Consider the following 20,057-nt stretch of genomic DNA (forward strand, 5'->3'; position numbering starts at 1 on the left):
AAATGAGAGTGGTAAGACATTTATTCCATTTACCTGCTTGGAATGCCAGAGATCTATCAAGGAATCTCTTGTAGACACAGCTCTTTAGGGATGGGAAGGCAAACAGGTGGGTATTACGTGTGCGGGTGGGGCCTGTACGTTCAAAGTGATCCGACAGGTAGATTGGAGATGAGCCTGTTAAAGTTTTGAAGCAGAGGCAAGCAAATTTGAAGATGATCCTTGCCTCCAACGACAGCCAGTGCAATTTTTTGTAATAAGGGCTTACATGATCTGAATTTTTGAGATTGTAAATGAGGCGAACGGCAGCATTCTGAACGATTCTTAGGCGTTTGATGGTTTTTTTTAAAGGATCCTAGGTATATAATATTGCAGTAATCCAGGATGCTTAAGATTAGTGATTGGACCAGAAGTCGGAAGGAGAGGAAGTCGAAATAGTGTTTGATGGTGCGAAGTTTCCAGAGGGTACCAAAACATTTTTTAACCTGAGCATTAGTATGGACTTCGAGAGTCAGGCAGCAATCTAGGATGACTCCAAGGATTTTGATAGTGGGGTTAATTGGGTAGTCTAACCCGTTTAATTTCAAGAAGGTATTTGTTAGCTTGTTGGTGGGACAAGCCAGGAAAATTTTGGTTTTTTCTGGGTTCAGTTTTAATTTGAATAGTGTGGTCCATTGTTCTATCTTGGTGAGGACGGAAGAGGTGAATTGTTCAGTCTCTTGTGTAAGGGAGGATATGGGAATGATAATAGTGATGTCATCTGCGTATATATATGATTTCAATTTAAGATCAGATAACATATGACCCAACGAAGCCATTTAGACGTTGAATAGAGAAGGGGATAGAGGGGAGCCCTGAGGTACTCCGCAGGAATTGTGCCAGGATTGGGAGAAGGTTCCGTTACAGTGAACCTGGTAAGTGCGATTTTTTTAATGGCAAAACCCTCCTCAATTTATTTATTAAGTGTGTCCCACAGTTGCATTCAACTTTAAAAAAGTGAAAAAATGCTTATCTGTGCATGATATAAAGGTATTTGACACCTATAATTTAAGGCAACTTCTCTTTGTTACCCCTTCACTTCAGCTTGAAAAACAAAACCAAAAACTACCCTTTTGAAAAATGGATCCACGTCTGAGAAATAAAATATAGTAAATTAATGTTTCATTTTCTAAATTGCTTGGGGAACATCTCCCCAGTCTGATTCATTTATATGACATATCTACAATATGTGATATAAGTTAAGTTCAGCTGGGCCACTGGTCTCACCCTAAGTAACAGGGCCACTGGGCTTCATCGGGAACCAGTTAACATGGAAAATGATATAGTAGAGAAGCCGTTGACATGTTGATTGGCTTCCAGTGAAGCCTAGTGTTCAGGTTCCTTCCTTTGTCATACATGTCCCCCTCAGTATTTGTGAATTCTGTATCTATGGATTCGCTTATTCACGGTTTTAAATCAAAAAATACATTTTCATTTTTCAGGCTATTTTAAGCCCTATAAGCCCCCCCCCCCTTAAGCCTTACCTGGTGGTCTAGCAGGTTTTCGGGGCAGGAGCAATCTTCCTACGCTCCTGCCCTGTGCAGATCGCTAACAGGAAATGGCTCGGAGACTACAGGAGATCAAGGCAGCCATTTCCTGTGAGCGATCTGCACGGGGCAGGAGCATAGGAAGATCGCTCCTGCCACGAAAATCCGCTAGACCATCAGGTAAGGCATGGGGGGGGAGCTTTCAGGGCTTAAAATAGCCGGGGGAAGCGGGGGTTAGGGGCAGAACCGGTTCAATTATTACTCACGGCTTTTTAATATTCGCGGGCCAGCTCTGCCCCAAACCCCTGCGAATACAGAGAGGGAAGTGTACTTAAATTTCATTACTTTCTTCCTTTCATGTCTTAATTCTGCGTTACTATTCTACTTGTAATTCAGTTCTCTATCTGTTTTTATTGATTTGCTAGGGCAGGGGGCCTCCCTTGTATCTTATTGATTTGCTGGGGTGGGGGGCCAGCAACACAGAGTTTGTGTGTATGTTTAGGGGGCAAGAGGGCCAGTAGTGTAGGCAATATCTCCAAGTGGATTTTTGTACAGTGTGGTGTGTGAGTATAAGAGTGTACCAGCAGTGTACACTGCGTTGGGGGAGGGAATTGATGGGAAAATGCTAATGTGGGGAGGATGTAAAGAGTAGTGAAATTTGTTTGCATATGAGACAAAACTATCTACATCTTTGTTTCTACTAATTTCATTTGACAAATTTATAACCCACCTTTTCACCTAAAAGGGTGTACTAAGCGGCTTATATTATATAAAAATCAAAACCATACAAAGAAAATGAAATTTCTACTTTGAACTTCCATTGAATCAGAATAACCCATGAAAAACTCCTTTAGGATGTCCTATAGACATTTTAGTAAGTACCAAAAGATACATTGCTAAAGGGCAATCATATTATTAAAAGGGATTAATATCTTAGCATTCTTACCTTTTCACTGAAACACTCAAGCAAGTCTTGGACATACCCTCGCATTTCTTGCAAAAATTTATACCGTTCACCAATGCCCTCCGAAGATCCATCCAGGCGCTCAATTGAACTTGTGGAATTCTCCCGGCTTTGCTGATGTTTCTCATGTTCTTCTTGATGAGATTTGTGTGTTTCCTTCATCAAGTCCAATCTGAAATAAAAGAAACAATCAGCATATTCACCAAAGTTTTGATTGCAATAATATTTCATGAAACAGAAAAGGTTACAAATGCTGAATCTCTATAGTGAAAGCATTTTAGATAAATGCCAACTGAGACAGAGCATTAGAGAATGGAAAATTATAGCCTTGAGATATGAGAACATGGCAACAGAATTTAATGCCTGAAGCTCAAAGCATAGTGTCTCCTGAACATAACATTTCTATCCCAAGAATTCAGGCCAGTCAACACTATAAATTGTGTCCAAGCAGTACCTGCAAGGACCAATGGAAGAAGGGTACCTATTCCCACTGTATGTTGGAATGAACTGAACAAACACTGCTACAATGGGAGTGCTACAGTGTACTGACAAGAAAATTTTCAAAAAATTGAGAGATTCAGAATACTGCCGTTTGCCTCATTTTTGGTTTAAAAAAAAAAATGGGAGCATATCACTCCTTTTTATTTGAAACTCCACTGGTTGCTGATAGAGGAGTTGAGAATTCTGTTCAAATTTTCTTGTATTTGTTATAAATCAGTTTCGGGTTTGAGACCACACGTAGAATGCACTTGTTTTCGTATCCCTCCATAAAATCCTGTCGTTATAAGAAGTTCCTTGAGAGGACCCTCTCATTTCAAGCCGCTAAATTGAATGTATGACTTGGAAAAATTATGGTAGAGGTCTCTTCCTATCTTGATTTTAGAAAATTGTTAAAGACTCAACTGTTTGATAGTCTGGTATCTTAATGCATTCTGCTTTATTTTTTAAATCAAGTTCCTTATATTCAACTTGATGTATTTTATCTGTTCTATGTATTACTTCTTTCCCTGCCATGCCGGTATTTTCTGCATTATATTGTAAATGCTTTCTGTCTTTATCTGTTTTTAAGTCCATTATTCTAATTTGTATTTTATCTGGATCCCACCTAGTTCACCTTGTTGTGAACTGCCTAGAACTTTTTCGGTATGGCGATATATAAGAATAAAATTATTATTATTATGACAGGAAATGCCACAGCAACCGAGAGATAGGCCCTAAGAACCACAAGACAAAACATACTTGGTAATAGCCACCACCAAAAAGAGGAGATAGTAGTGTGTGTTCTACTAGGAGGCATAAGCAAGAGCAGAGCTAAGTGTTTTTAATATATCAAGGCACTGACTGAGGGCAATTTTATAAAGGCTTTGCTACATGAAAAGCCTGTTTTACATGCAGAAAGGTGAAATTTATTTTTATCTGTTAATTTCCTTTCATTAAATCTTGATACACCAGTTGGTTATATTCCCTAACCAGCAGATGGATGAAGCAAAAGAAGAGACAAATTCTAGTGATACCAGCCTGGAGCTAGTCAATATATCTGTTATCAAAACTAAGCATCACACTAAAACCCAAACAACACAAAAGTCCTCTGAAAACCTACAAAATTTATGAAAATAATAGATTAGTTATTACCTTTACTCTCCAAAAAGGACACAAAAAAGGCTGCTGCACTCAGAGCAGTTTGCAGAATATCCCTCCCACCCCCACACCCCACTTCCAAAGTCTTCCAGGATGGGAAGTGGACTGGTCTAGCAGGATTCAAATGAAAGGAAAGAAAAAGATCTTGGTGTCATCGTAGACAATACAATGAAATCTTCAGCCCAATGTGTGGCAGCAGCCAAAAAAGCAAATAGGATGCTAGGAATTATTTTAAAAAGGGATGGTTAATGAGATTAAGAATGTTATAATGCTCCTGTATCACTCCAAGGTGCAACCTCATCTGGAGTATTGCGTTCAATTCTGGTCTCCTTATCTCAAAAAAGATATAGTGGAACTAGAAAATGTTCAAAGAAGAGCGACCAAGATGGTAAAGGGGATGGAACTCCTCTCGTATGAGGAAAGACTAAAACGGTTAGGGCTCTTCAGCTTGGAAAAGAGACGGCTGAGGGGAGATATGATTGAAGTCTACAAATCCAGAGTGGAGTAGAACAAGTGGATCGAGTTTTCACTCCGTCAAAAATTACAAAGACTAGGGGACACTCAATGAAGTTACAGGGAAATACTTTTAAAACCAATTGGAGGAAATTTTTTTGCACTCGGAGAATAGTAAAGCTCTGGAACATGTTGCCAGAGGATGTGGTAAGAGTGGATAGAGTAACTGGTTTTAAGAAAGGTTTGGACAATTTCCTGGAGGAAAAGTCCAGTCTGTTATTGAGAAAGACATCAGGGAAGCCACTGCTTGCCCTGGATCGGTAGCATGGAATATTGCTAGTCCTTGGGGTTCTGGAATCTTATGTTGCTCTTTCGGATTCCGGAATCTTGCTATTCTTTAGGATTCTGAATGGAATGTTGCTACTTCTTGAGTTTTGGCCCCTAGACCTGGATTGGCCACCGTGAGAACGGGCTACTGGGCTTGATGGACCATTGGTCTGACCCAATAAGGCTATTCTTATGTTCTTAAATTAACAGGTAAGAATGAGCTGCTTCCAGTCAGCAGGAGCTGCTGCACCCACTGGAGCACAGTATGGGCCACATAACTCCAGCAGGTAGAAGTCTGCACCTCCATGGTCAAGGAACTGAAAAGTTGCTTGATTGAGGCCTCCAAATTATAGTCATGGGGGTCCTTGTAAGCAGTACTGACTGCACTGTACTGGGATGATGGTCTTTTTGGTCACTATCATGGCCAAAGTATCAACTTCTAAGGAGGAAGGGGGGGGGTAAAAAAAAAAAATATATCAACCAACCTCCTCATGGAGGGAAGCCGACCCATCAACTTAGTCTCGCAGAGGAAGGGGAGCCATGGGCAACGTCGCTGAATCACTGCTGAGATGGGCAGTTTTTTCAGCTTGGCGGCATCATACCAGACAGGAGAGAAGGGTGAGAACATGCAGGGCCTGGATTAACTGGGGTTTTTTTTAAAATGCAAAGCGATGGCGGGTGGGTGGGCAGCATTAAGAAGTGCTTACTGGCCAGCATTTCGCTTCATGCTGCATCAGGACAAATAGAACCAAAACATCTGAAAAAACATACACTATGAGCCATGAACAGGAGTGGATTTGTCTAAATGCCAAAGAACCCCAGGGTTTGAATACTAAAATTGACTGGCACTGGTTTTTCTGAAGAATGTCTCTTAAAATGTGGGATTTCACAGTGATGGCATTTGGATGGTGTTTTTAGTAATGTCACCTGCTGATATAAAACAGAGCTCTGAGCTTCAGTGGCCATCTTTGCAGAGCCAGTGAGAGCATGTGGACTTCATGAGTAAGGTTTTGCAAAAGCATCTCTGTGTGCCATCAAATCCATTACTAATAAATAAAAAATTTTAAAAGATAAACAAAAAATTAAAAATAAAAATAAATAAATAAAAATTAAAAATCCATTACTAGTCTTCCCCAGTGGCGTACAATGAGATCAAATGCCCTTTGGGAGAGCCATCATTCCCCTGGGTCCAGGAGGTGTCGACTTAAGAAGTTGGCCTGAACGTTTTCCAGTCCAGCTACATGGGCCGGAAAAGAATCTGAAGGTGGGCTTCAACCCACTGGAAAAGTATCTGAGCATCCAGGCGTAAAGAGACGTTTCTGGTGCCCCTGTCTGTTCACATACACCAAAGGCATGGCATTGTTGGAGAACACCCTTACAGCTTTTCCTTTGACAAGCTTTTCTAGCACCTTCCAAGGACTGCTGGATGGCTTGGAGCTCCAGAAAATTTATGGACCACCCCTTCTGATGGTGAATCCATCGCCCCTAAATCGAGTGGTCTCCACAATGAGCTCCCCAGCCTAAAAAACTGGCATCAGTCATGAATCACCCACTCTGAAATTTGGAGAGGCATGCCCTTCGACAAGGAGCTGTCATGAACCCACAAGCAAAAGCTGTTCCTTGCCGCCCCTGTCCATGGAAGCTGCATCTGAAGCAAATACCTCTGCGGAGACCACTGAGACAGAAGAGAGTCCGGGAGAGGTTGCATGTGTGTCCTGGCCCAGAGGGCCACTTCCAGGAATGCTACTATGGAGTCCAACACCTGGAGATAATGCCATGCCGTAGGAATCTACATTGTCAAGAGACACAGGATCTGTCTTTGCAGCTTCTATTTGCATGGCTCTAGAAAAAAAATGTGCCCCGAACCATGTCAAAAAGAACTCCCAGATATTCTAGAGTCTGGGTCAGTTCCAGATGGCTCTTCTTGAAGCTGACAATCCAGTCCAACAACTGGAACAAATCTAATACTTGCTGTACTGTTATCTCAAACTCCTGCCTGAATAGGGCCCTGATCAGCCAATCGTTTAGGTAGGGATGTACTTGGATACCCCTTCTTCTGGAAATGAGCCACAACCACTACTATTAACTTTGGCAAAAGTGCGGGGGGGGGGGGGGGGTGCTGTTGCCAATCCAAACGGAAGGACTGCAAACTGGAAATGCTGCTGAAGTACATGAAACCTCAAATATTTTCTGTAGCCCGGAAAGATGGGACTATGCAGATATGCCCCTGTGAGGTTCAGGGAAGCTAGAAATTCTCCACAAACCACCGCTGCAATGACTACCCAGGCCGTTTCCATTTGGAAATGGGGGACCTTCAGAAAAGCATTTACTGCTTTGAGATCTAAGATGGGCCTCCAGTCCTCTGTGCCTATCTGGAGTAACTGCCTGAGCCCAAGTCAACCTCGGGGACAGATTCTATGGCTTGAATGTTCTGAATTCTTTGAAGCGTAGCCCTGACCTTGGCTTCCTTTTCCGGCTACCCAGGCAAAGAGTCAATGAACAAATCCAAAGGAGGGCGATTAAACGCGATTTTGTGACCCTCTCAGATGACACCCATTTATCTGAGAAAATTTTCTCCCACTCCCCCCAAAACATCAACAGCCGTCCCCCCCCCCCATATGCAGGAGTGCAGCCCCGAACCTGATGACATTGGGGCTTCTTGGAGGGGGAGCTGCCATAAGCCCCTGACATTTGGAGCTGCTGAATCGCTGTCTATAACCCTGGAAGGACCTCTGGGAATACTGCTGAGTACGATGGGAGGGATGAAAACTGTTCCTACTCTCATCCGGAGGTTGGTGTGGTCTACTTTCTGGCAGAGACTTAGGGCAGCGATCTACCACACTTGCCATAAGGTCATAAAGGCCCTTACCAAAAAACATTTGTCCCTTAAAGGACAGCCTACTCAAGGCTAACTTGGAGAATGAGTTGCCAGCCCACTGCATGATCCAGAGCATTCTACGAGCCGAGACAGCATAAGCCAACACCTGCTCATGACCCTGATAAGGTTGCTTAAGGCATCTGCCACGTAATCTACCCCTTCCAGCACAAGTTGGAGGCAAGCATCCTTCTCCTCTGCAGAGGGCTGCCATCGCAGTCTGGTGTGGCAGGCCTGAATAGAAAAAAAGGCAGCAGCAGTCTTGATCCCTAGAGCAAGAGCTTCAAACTGTGGTCCTGAAAATCTTTCAGCATACCACCACCCTCACTTGGGAGAGCCATATCACACTATGAGGAGTCCATCCCAGTCAATTAAAATCAAAATCAAAGGGTTTTGAGGCAGCTAGAGGCTTTTGAAAAAAAGATAGATTGAAATCCAGGATGGCTGCCGCCAGTAAAATCGCACCCAAAACATCCCATGGAGACTTATTTCCAAATTCAAAAACAAAGAAAAAAGGGGTTTGTAGGTGGGAGACTTAAACCCTAACCCTCAAAATTGGGATTTTCAGACCCACCCCAATTTTCCCATAGGAAATAATGGGGCTGTATTCAGTTCTGTGGAAATGCCTGCCTGCTAGCTATTTCAGTGCAGCTGGAGAGAAGGAAAGGGCTTTCTGCCTCTGATGTTCCAAATCCAATTCCAAACCAAGAAATCTTTGGGTTGCCAGTCAGACCGACCCCGAGACCTCCACCCCTATGGAACTTCGCAGCGCGATGGGGGGGGGGGGGGGAGAAGGGGTGGGCAAACTACGCAGTCAGTGCCCTGATACCCTGAGGGTTCTTACAAAAGAGTGCCCACAGCCTGCGTTGAAGCTACTGAGAAACTAAGGTGGTGAGCTGGCTCCCAGGGGAATGGACCCCGAGCCTTGAAGACCTACAGCAGGCTGGCTCCCCAGGTCTACCCGAAAGCTTGCCATCCGATTCAGCAGAATCTGCATCTTTTCTCAGGCTAGGATCCCCAAATATGAGGTCTCAGGGCACCAAAGCCTCACAAAAAAATGAACTTAGGCTGAAAAGAAAACAAAATAAAACTAAGCAGAGCACCGCTGCACAGTTCGCTTGCAGCAGAAAAATCGCTCCGCCTCCATGTGGGAAGTGCACAAAATGCTTATTATGGTCACACCTCATCTGAAAAATCTCCTCCCTCTAAATTCATCCTTAGGCTGCTCATGCTTCACTTTGATCAGTTCTGAATCTGCCTGTCTTTCTGATGAGGTGAAATAAATAAGTATGAACACTATGTAAAAACCTCTAGCACTAATATCTCAGACCAGAAAAAAAAAAAAAAATCTGATTTAAAAGGTGAGTCAGTGATTTTGGTCCTCTTTTACTAAAGTGTGCTAATCGATTTAGCACGCATTAAACGCTAATGCGTGCATGTTAGTCTATGGACATGTTAGCGGTTTGTTTAAATGTCAACTGAATTATACAAGTTTGTTAATGCTGCCTCATAACCCTTCATGCTTTCTTTCTTTTATCTTTCTTAGCTTATATTCTTTAGATTGGAATATTTACTACTTTTCTCTTCTTTATACCTACCCCCAAACCTCTTCTTTGGATACCTTTACAAGTTTTAGGTGTTAAGTATGAGAACAATTAAGTAAAAGCTGGAATACAAATATCCTTACAGCTATTCAGTCTGTAGCACCCACTGGAACTTGAGCAGTATTTTAAAAAATGTGCTTTTTAATTTAAATAAAACTGGAAAAGTAGAAATCAATAAGGCACCAGGACCAGATGAAATTCATCCAAGATACTGTGAGGAAATGATGTGCTTACTTGAATATTGTAATTCATTTTTTCAATTCAAGTTATTATGTTCCTCAAGACTGTGGAAAGGCACATGGAGAAATCATATTTGACAACAGAGGCAATAAGATAACTTAACAATTATCCAGGAAAACACTGGAAAAGCTTTGCCACTGATTCTGTTTCTGAGTTGGAGGCTAAAGGGGTGGGGATTTAAATGAAGCAGCCCAAACATTGCTGGTCTGGAAAGAATAATAAATGAGAGTGTGATAGTATATCTAACTATTAGATGTAATTTTCAACAGATTTCAAAGGATAAATTAATCACAGGGTGCTACTATTCTATAGTAACAGATATTGTCATGTTTTTCCACCATTAGTTAGCAACTCATCGCAAACTACATAGTTGATCACTAGGTGAGGGGAGCCAATTCTCTGAAATCCTCAAACCAACCTGGCCCATTTTCAAACTTAGTAAATCTTTTCACTGGGCTTTTCCCTCCATGCCAAATGTGGTCCCAATTTGTTAAATTTCCAGAGATATTTTGCCTCCTACAGACATTCTCAATCCCTTAATGAAAATTTAATTCTAACATTTCACTGGGTGGAAAAGAATAAAAAGAGATTGGGGGGAGGGGAGTGCAAAATTTGTTTTTGTTACCCCCTTTTTTTCATTTGTAATTCGCTTTGAAACTACGTTATAAGCGTATGCATCAAATTTTAATAAACATGAAACATGAGTAACTACCAAGAATCGGCATGGATTCAGAAGCAACATGTCCTGCCAGACCAACCTTATAGGGATTCTCAAAGAGTTTTTGCTGCAAACATAAAAAGAAGACCAATAAGCACAGTTACTTACCGTAACAGGTGTTATCCAGGGACAGCAGGCAGATATTCTTGACTGATGGGTGACGGCACCAACGGAGCCCCGGTACGGACAATTTTAGAGTGATTGCACTCTAAGAACTTTGAAAGTTCTAGTAGGCCGCACCGCGCACGCGCGAGTGCCTTCCCGCCCAACAGAGGCGCGCGGTCCCCAGTTAGGATAAGCCAGCTAAGAAGCCAACCCGGGGAGGTGGGAGGGACGCAAGAATATCTATCTGTCCCTGGATAACTGTCCCTGGATAACACCTGTTACGGTAAGTAACTGTGCTTTATCCCAGGACAAGCAGGCAGCATATTCTTGACTGATGGGTGACCTCCAAGCTAACAAAAAGAGGGATGGAGGGAAGGTTGGCCATTAGGAAAATAAATTTTGTAAAACAGATTGGCCGAAGTGTCCATCCCGTCTGGAGAATGTATCCAGACAATAATGTGATGTAAAAGTGTGAACTGAGGACCAAGTAGCAGCCTTGCAGATTTCCTCAATGGAAGTAGATCGGAGGAAAGCTACAGACGCTGCCATAGATCTAACTTTGTGGCCCGTGACAGAACCTTCCAGTGTCAGGCCCGACTGAGCATAACAGAAAGAAACGCAAGCAGCAAGCCAATTGGAGAGAGTGCGTTTAGATACAGGATAACCCAACTTGTTAGGATCAAAGGACAAAAATAGTTGAGGAGATGATCTGTGGGGCTTAGTACGTTCAAGATAGTAAGCTAGAGCACGTTTACAGCCAAGGTATGCAAAGCCTGTTCACCTGGATGAGAATGAGGCTTTGGAAAAAATACAGGTAGGACTATAGACTGGTTAAGATGAAAGTCAGACACAACCTTAGGAAGAAATTTGGGGTGTGTACGGAGAACCACCTTATCATGGTGAAAAACAGTGAAAGGTGGATCGGCCACTAGTGCATGCAGTTCACTGACCCTCCTGGCAGAAGTGAGAGCTATAAGGAAGACCACTTTCCAGGTAAGAAATTTGAAATGCGCTGAGGCCAAAGGTTCAAAAGGAGGCTTCATTAAAGCGGAAAGAACCACATTGAGATCTCAGACCACAGGAGGAGGCTTGAGAGGTGGTTTCACATTGAAAAGGCCCCTCATGAACCGAGAAACCAAAGGATGAGCCGAGAGGGGTTTTCCATGAATTGGCTCATGAAAGGCAGCAATGGCACTAAGGTGAACTCTGATAGAAGTAGATTTAAGACCAGAGTCAGACAAGGAAAGAAGATAGTCCAACACCAGTCCCACTGCTAGAGACATGGGATCATGGTGATGTAAGAGGCACCAGGAAGAAAACCGAGACCACTTCTGTTGATAACATTGGAGCGTGGCCGGTTTCCTGGAAGCATCAATGATAGAGCAGACAGGCTGAGAAAGGAGTGAGTGAGCCGAAGTCAGCCCGAGAGATACCAAGCTGTCAGGTGCAGAGACTGTATGTTGGGATGCAGTAGGGTCTGCTGATGCTGAGAAAGCAGAGAAGGAAACAGTGGAAGAGGTATGGGTTCCCTGGAACTGAGTTGAAGTAAAAGGGAGAACCAATGTTGCCTGGGCCACCGTGGAGCGATGAGAATCATGGTGGCTTGTTCCCTCTTGAGTTTGAACAGTGTTCGCAGCATGAGCGGTAGAGGGGGAAAAGCATATAGGAAGAGACTGGTCCAATCCAGGAGAAATGCATTGGGCGCCAGACAGTGGGGAGAGTAGAGTCTGGAGCAAAACAGGGGCAGCTGATGGTTGTGGGGAGCTGCAAAAAGGTCCACTTGAGGAGTGCCCCATTGAGCGAAAATGGACTGAAGAGTCGAGGGATCGAGAGTCCATTCGTGAGGTTGGAGAATTCTGCTGAGATTGTCCGCTAAGGAATTCTGTTCCCCTTGAATGTAGACAGCCTTCAGGAATAAGTGACGAGCTGTCGCCCAAGACCAAATCCGTTGGGCTTCCTGACACAACAGGCGAGAGCCCGTTCCTCCCTGTTTGTTGATGTAGTACATTGCAACTTGATTGTCTGTGCAAATGAGTAGTACTTGAGGAAAGAGAAGATGTTGAAACGCCTTGAGGGCATAGAACATCGCTTAGAGTTCCAGGAAATTGATGTGGTGTTTCCTTTCCTGGGCAGTCCAAAATCCCTGAGTTTGGAATTCGTTCAAGTGAGCTCCCCAGGCGTAGGGGGAGGAATCTGTGGTGATGACTAGTTGATGAGGAGGTAGATGGAACAGCAGACCTCTGGACAGATTTGAAGATGTCAACCACCAAAGAAGCGACTGTCGAAGAGACGAGGTCACAGATATGTGTTGTGAACAAGGATCCGTCGCTTGGGACCAATGGTTCGCTAAGGTCCATTGAGGAGTAACCAGGTGGAGACGTGCGAAGGGTGTGACATGTACTGTCGAAGCCATGTGCCCCAAGAGCACCATAATGTGATTCGCAGAAATGGTAATCTGTTGAAACACCTGCTGACAGAGATGGAGGATGGCGTGAAGGCGGTTGGATGGAAGAAACGCCCTCATCAGAACAGTGTCCAGAACGGCTCCAATAAATTGAAGTCGCTGGGTCGGAATGAGGTGAGACTTGGGTAGATTGATTTCGAACCCTAATAGTCGAAGGAAGTGAATGGTCTGATTGGTGGCAAGCAGAACCGCCTGAGGGGAATGAGCTTTGATCAACCAGTCGTCCAGATAAGGGAAGACTTGAAAGTTGTGAGAGTGGAGATAGGCCGCTACCACAATCAGACATTTGGTGAATACCCTGGGAGAGGAGGCCAGGCCGAAGGGTAGCACTTTGTACTGATAATGATGTTGATTGATGAGAAAGCGCAGATATTGCCTGGACGTCAGATGGATAGGAATATGTGTGTAAGCCTCTTTGAGATCGAGGGAGCATAGCCAGTCACCCTGAGCGAGAAGAGGGTAGAGGGTGGCAAGAGAGAGCATTTTGAACTTCTCCTTGACCAAACATTTGTTGAGAGCTCTGAGATCTAAGATGGGTCTGAGGTCTCCGGTCTTTTTGGGAACTAGAAAGTACCGGGAGTAAAAACCCTGACCTCGCTGATCTTGAGGAACTTCTTCGATGGCATTGAGAAGAAGGAGGGATTGAACCTCTTGAGCGAGAAGGAGGGACTGAGACTTGTTGGAAGCAGACTCTTTTGGCAGGCCTAACGGCGGGGGAGTATGAAAATTGAGGGAGTAGCCATGGGCTATGATCAAGAGCACCCACTGGTCGGTGGTGATTACCTCCCATCGAGAGTGAAAAATGGTTAATCGACCTCCTATGGGCTGTGGAAGAGGACAGGAGGGAGGGAGACTGGCAATGCCCAGGAGAAGGGAGTCAAAAGGGCTGAGTCGGCTTAGTCTGAGTGACAGGCTTTATGGTAGGCGGCTGTTGCTGACGTGCTTGTTGGTGCTGTTGCCGCTGCCTCCGAGGTTGTGGAGGTTGAGGCTGAACTGGCCGAGCAGAAAACCGCCTCTGATATGATGGCTGCTGTCTAAATGGACGAGGAGGAGGAGGCTTCTTTTTATTTTTCAGCAAAGTATCCCACCTCGTCTCATGGGCTTTTGAGTGGTGGTATCCATAGATTTTCCAAAGAGCTCATCACCCAGGCAGGGAGCATTGGCAAGGCGGTCCTGGTGGTTCACATCAAGGTCGGAGACTCGGAGCCATGCCAATCGTCTCATCGCTACAGACATAGCCGTGGCTCAGAATGTGAGTTCAAAAGTATCATAGATGGACCGGACCATGAACTTCCTGAGTTATAGGAGACTGGAAGTACATTGTTGGAATGCAGGAAGCTTACGGTCAGGAAGATACTTTTGAAAAGAAGAGACTTGCTGAATCAAATGTTTCAGGTAAAAAGAGAAGTGAAACGCATAATTACCTGAACGGTTGGCCAGCATTGCATTTTGGTAAAGTCTTTTACCAAATTTATCCATGGCCTTGCCCTCTCTGCCAGGAGGGACAGAGGCATATACACTAGAGCCTGCCGATTTTTTGAGGGTGGACTCCACCAGCAGAGATTCATGGGGCAGCTGGGGTTTGTCAAACCCTGGAATAGGAATCACCTTGTAAAGCGATTCCAGCTTCCTAGGGACTCCTGGAACGGTGAGAGGAGTTTCCAAATTTTTGTAAAAAGTTTCCCTCAAGATGTCATGGAGGGGTAACTTTAAAAATTATTTTGGAGGCTGGTCAAAATCCAAAGCATCAAGAAATGCTTTGGATTTTTTAGAGTCAGACTCTAGAGGGATGGAAAGGGTCCGACATCTCCTTAAGAAACTTGGTGAAGGACGAGTGCTCTGGCTTACCAGCAGGATCCTGCACCGATGTAACATCCTCCTCCGAGGAATAATCTGCCTCGGTACCGAGGGGGTCATCAGAATCATCCCACAAATCAGGGTCCCGTACCAATGACAGACGGCCCTGAGAAAGTGGGGTAGAAGGTTTGGTATGCTTGGTTTTGCGTACCGATTTACCAGACCTCATGGACACCGTACCGGGTGACTGTACAGCAGTACGGGTGTCAGAGAACGGCACCGGCTCCGAAGTCGAGTAAGCAGTGCGTCGAAGAGACTTCGGTTCCGCCGAGAGAACAGGCATAGAAACAGATTATTGCGATGCCGACAAAACAGGCTGTTCGACGATCGGCACCGAATGCTCAGTAGGTACCGACACTGGAAGGCTCGGAGTCAGCAGAGCCGGGAGCAAGTGTTGTAACTGCTCCTTAAGCTGGACCTGAAGGATGGATGCTATTCTCTCATCCAGAGACGGTCCCGATGGCACTGGTACCGGTTTTTTCTTGCTCGGTACCTGCGGTGCAGCTCGACGCTCAGGCGAAGTCGATGCTGATGAAGAGGCAGTGACTTCAATAGGAGCGGAGCGTTTGCGAGGCCGGCGCGCAGTCTGCAGGACTTGGCTCACTGCTTGTTCGACTGGCGGGCTAGGACAGTAGGGGATGGCTTCTTAGCCGGCTTACCTACAGGGTGCGACACTGAGGATGGATCTTGCGGTGTCGAAGTCACCGGTGCCGATTTGGAGGAAGATGACGGTGTCGATGCCGGGGGAACTTCCATGGCGGCACCGAAAAGAATTCGCTGTTGAATTTGGCGATTCTTTACAGTTCTCTTTTGGAGAGAACTGCAGCGGGTGCACGTTTCTGCCCTATGGTCCGGACCCAGACACTGAAGGCACCACTTGTGCGGGTCGGAAAAGGAAATAGGACGTGCACACCGCTGACACTTCTTAAAACCCGGTGAAGGGGGCATGAAGGGAAAAACGGCCGTAGCAAAATCGAAGCCCGAGGCTTCGATGGTGCCAACAGGCCCCGCAGGGGCTGACCGGAAAAAAGTCGGAAAAAAATGGACTTTTTTTTTTTTTAAAAATAAAAGAAAGAAACGATAAGGTGAATAAATGACGACAAGAAAATAACGCGCGAGTGGGAAGGTGAGAAAAATTTGAAAAAATTTTCCAACAGCAGTTGGAACACGCGTCTTCTTAGCTCCGTGGAAACTAAGAAACTGGGGACCGCGCGACTCTGTAGGGCGGGAAGGCACTCGCGTGTGCGCAGTGCGGCCTACTAGAACTTTCAAAGTTCTTAGAGTGCAATCACTCTAAAATTGTCCGTACCGGGGCTCCGTCGGTGCCGTCACCCATCAGTCAAGAATATGCTGCCTGCTTGTCCTGGGATAATAATTTCTCTGAATTTTACTAAACTTTGGATTTGGCAACACATGAGAAATTAATTTTCAGCTTAAGAAGCAGATGCAGAAAGCTAGGGTGATCTAGTGGAAGCCATGACTCAGATTAAGCCAGGAGCCTTCTGTATGGTAATACACAGCATTTGCCACTTTAACTATAAGGCCAATCCTACTCTTTCTAAAGGCTTGCATGAGGAGACAAAAACAAAAGCTAATCCATATGGGTGAGATTTTGAGAACAGACTATCACAGTTAACAAGTTGCTCAATATGGGTACAGTATTACACACTACCTCGGTCAGCAGGAAGATGAAATTTGGATTTAATGGTTAATTTTCTTTCCTCAAGTCCTACCAGAACAGTCCAGATGAGTTGGTTATGTTTCTTTCTCAGCAGATGGAGCCAGAGAAAAACATCTCAAAGCTGACTTCACTCCCCCTACAGGCGGTTGGTGCTGCCCTCATCTAAACAGCAGGGTTTCCAGCACTATTGGATGAGGTCTTCATCTGCCCTTCTATAGGGCAGCTGAGTTGTTTCTCTCTGGCTCCATCTGCTGGCAGGGGGATATAACCTACTCATCTGCACTGGTCTGGTATGGATAATAAAGAGACTAAAGATGTGTATGATGTCAGTTTGGAGTGGCAGCAATTGCCATTGATAATGCTAGTTTTCAGGATATCTATAATGAATTCCCATGCATTTGGACTAAGAACAAGGCTAATATGCATGGTGTGGTTATGTAAATTAATAATCTGACTAGTTTGTGGTCCTCAGAGGCAAGGTTTAGAACTCCCTATCTAAGCTTAGTTTACTTTCCTAATCTTATTAATATACAGTACTTAAATAATGGGTTAAAGAATATGCTCAAAAAGTATTCAAAATGTACAGCTTAGCATCATAAAATTTAAACTTGTATCAACCCAAAAAAAACAAAACCCAAAGCTCAGGAATCCAACAGCTCTCAAAGCAGCATAGAAGGTCCCAAAGAGAGACAAACCACAAGAGTAAATAAACATGGTGGCTTTTTGATTTCATTACTCACAAGTATATAATTAGTGATAAGTACCTTATATACTCCAGAATAAACCCAAGATTTTGGGGTAAAAAAAAAAAAAAAAGGTCCAAAATGGAGATTTCGGTTTATATTTAGGCCACCACTGGTACAGTTGTCTTCTGGCGTTGTTATCCAGTTCTATTGCTCCATGCTGAACTCAGGCATCACTATCCTGCATATAGCCCCCCCCCACCCCAGGCACTATCCTGCATGCAGGTGTGTGTCCCACAAGCCGCTATCCACAATACAGGCCTCCCCTGGAGCCACTGACCTCCAAATATGCCCCCTGGAGTTGATATCCTTCATACCACCTCCCCCACACACACTTATCTGTTGGTGTCGCCACTGCCAATATGCTGTATTGCTATATATTGATCAGGTGAAGGGACTCTGAGTATCTGTGCATACTCAAGGCCTGCCAGCTCCCATCCCCTTAAGAAGGTGGGAACCAGCAGGCCTTGAGCATGCGCAAATGGTCAAGGCCCTGCACTGGATCGGCAGCAGCACCAACGGGTAAGATTAAATATAAATACCTGAGCTGGGAGGGGGGAATGGGGCTGACAGTGGTGACTTGCAGATACTGCCACCAGCTGCCCAGGTTGCAAGCATTCTGGCCAGGAGGAGGTCGTTGGCTGGTGGGGCTTGGGGAACCCCACCAGCCACACTAAGAGAGCACCAATTTTGGGCGAGTTTTCCCCTCCCACCCACTGATACATACAGCTAGCCACAGGTAAAATGTTTAACTAGCAGAAAAAGGCTTTTATAAAATTCCCACAAAGGTAACATGCATATTAAACAGGTGCAGAGAATATTGGTACCTACTGTTATATGCTATACCGTATCACTTCTAATATTATGTAAGCTGCAATGATTCCTAGTCGCGGGATACAAGAATCAGTATGGTATGGTATGGACCTGAGTTTATGCAAACTTAGAAGAAGAGTTTGGGCAGAATGGATATGGAGTCATGATGCAGTGCTTTACCAGGGGCTCTGTGTTTGTGCATAGGCACAAATACAGATGGAGGTGCAAAAATTACTGCCAGTCTACTGTTTCCTCTCCTTGGTGGTGAATTAGGGACCTGGTGGTAGGGAATGGTCTGAAATTTGACAGCTAAAATTTAATGCTAAGAAATGCAAGGTCATGTATTTGGGCTGCAAAAACACAAGGGAACAGAACAATTTAGGGGATGAAGAACTTATGTGCACGACAGAAGAGCGGGACTTGGGTGTGATTATATGTGATGATCTTAAGGTGGCCAAACAGATTGAAAAAGTGACAGTAAAAGTTAGAATGATGATAGGGTGCATAGGGAGAGGTACGGCCAGTAGGAAAAAGGAGGTACTGATGCCCCTGTATAAGACTCAGGTGAGACCTCATTTAGAATATTGTGTACAATTCTGGAGGTCGCACCTTCAAAAAGATATAAAAAGGATGGCGTCAGTCCAGAGGAAGGCTACTAAAATGGTGCCTGGTCTTCATCATAAGGCATATGGGAACAGAATTAAAGATCTGTATACTTTAGAGGAAAGGCGGGAGAAGGGAGATATGATAGAGACGTTTAAATACCTACGTGATGTAAATACACGAGTCGTTTCTCTTTCATTTGAAAGGAAGTTCTGGAATAAGAGGGCATTGGATGAAGTTAAGAGGTGATAGGCTCAGGAATAATCTAAGGAAATACTTTTTTACAGAAAGGATGATAAATGCATGGAACAGTCTCCCAGAAGAAGTGGTGGAGACAGAGACTGCATCTGAATTCAAAAGGGCCTGGGATAGGCACGTGGGATCTCTCAGAGAGAGAAAGAAATAATGGTTACTGCGGATGGGCAAACTAGATGGGTCATTTGGCCTTTATCTGCCATCATGTTCTATGTTATGGTCCTGTTTCTTTTTATATCTATTTAAAAGTATTTTATATACTTTTATTTGCTTAAAAAATTTCTTTTTGTTTGGCTCGATGCTTTTGTATCTACTATTCTTATTTACCATATTGCGATTGTTGCTTCTTTACTTCTTTTTGCTGCAGATGACTTTGCTCACAATGACAATAGTTTTTATTGGCATAATAATTTGAACAAGTGCTTCTAAAATGCATAGGAAGAGTGAATTTATTACAGGATACTTGGGAAAGGGGGGAGACAGATATTGTGTAAACTGCTGTTATTGTAAATGTTGAGTGGTTTTGCACTAATAAAAATATTTAAAGTTAAAATAAAATTGTGTTAAAACTTATGGCAAAGATGTCTAGTCTTTGTAGACTGGCTCACCAGGTTCACTCAAATTTCTAATCTCAGTTTATATTCGAGTCAATCTTTTCTCCTCCTTTTGTGGGGGCAGGACTGGGGGGGAGGGTCGCCTCATTTTATATTTGGATCAGTTTATATTTGAGTGTATATGGTATATCCTTCTAAAACACTGTGCACCATTTCCATAATGGACTTCAATGCTAACTCTACCAAGGATGTAAAACAATCTAACGGAAATGAGCAAAACATGGCCCCCACAGCAATTCACAATTTGTGTTCAACATTTTTGCTAACAGGCCACCCTCCTAAAAACTAAAATAAAAAGCATTTTTCAACATAAACGTTAAGTAAGGACTATACATACGCAAATATATTTCCAAGCAAACAATTCAAACACAACCCTGGCCTGCCAGTGCTGCAAGGCAGCCCACATTCATTGCCCATGATGATATACCTAGGACAAATCAGTCTTCAAATACCAGCCGATATATCCACATTTCTTAACTGCTACAAGCCTTCTGGGGCACAGCAAAGGATGAGCTGGATCCTGGGATCCTGATGTAGCCAATCTCTGTTTCTTCTTCCCAGACGAGTCAGTCAGCATACA

At 44.1% G+C, this 20,057-nt stretch overlaps 1 protein-coding gene across 1 annotated transcript in view; it reads right to left on the reverse strand.

Annotated features, from left to right (window-relative positions):
- The window catches only part of PAXBP1 (PAX3 and PAX7 binding protein 1), a 129,609-nt gene that overhangs the window by 66,858 nt on the left and 42,694 nt on the right, over nucleotides 1-20,057 (reverse strand). Inside the window, exon 7 of the mRNA XM_033950574.1 lies at nucleotides 2,470-2,659. Within this exon, the coding sequence (XP_033806465.1) occupies nucleotides 2,470-2,659 (190 nt within the window). The remainder of the gene's footprint in view (nucleotides 1-2,469; nucleotides 2,660-20,057) is intronic.

This window comes from Geotrypetes seraphini, chromosome 6, assembly GCF_902459505.1.
Source record: "Geotrypetes seraphini chromosome 6, aGeoSer1.1, whole genome shotgun sequence".
Taxonomy (NCBI): Eukaryota; Metazoa; Chordata; class Amphibia; order Gymnophiona; family Dermophiidae; genus Geotrypetes; species Geotrypetes seraphini.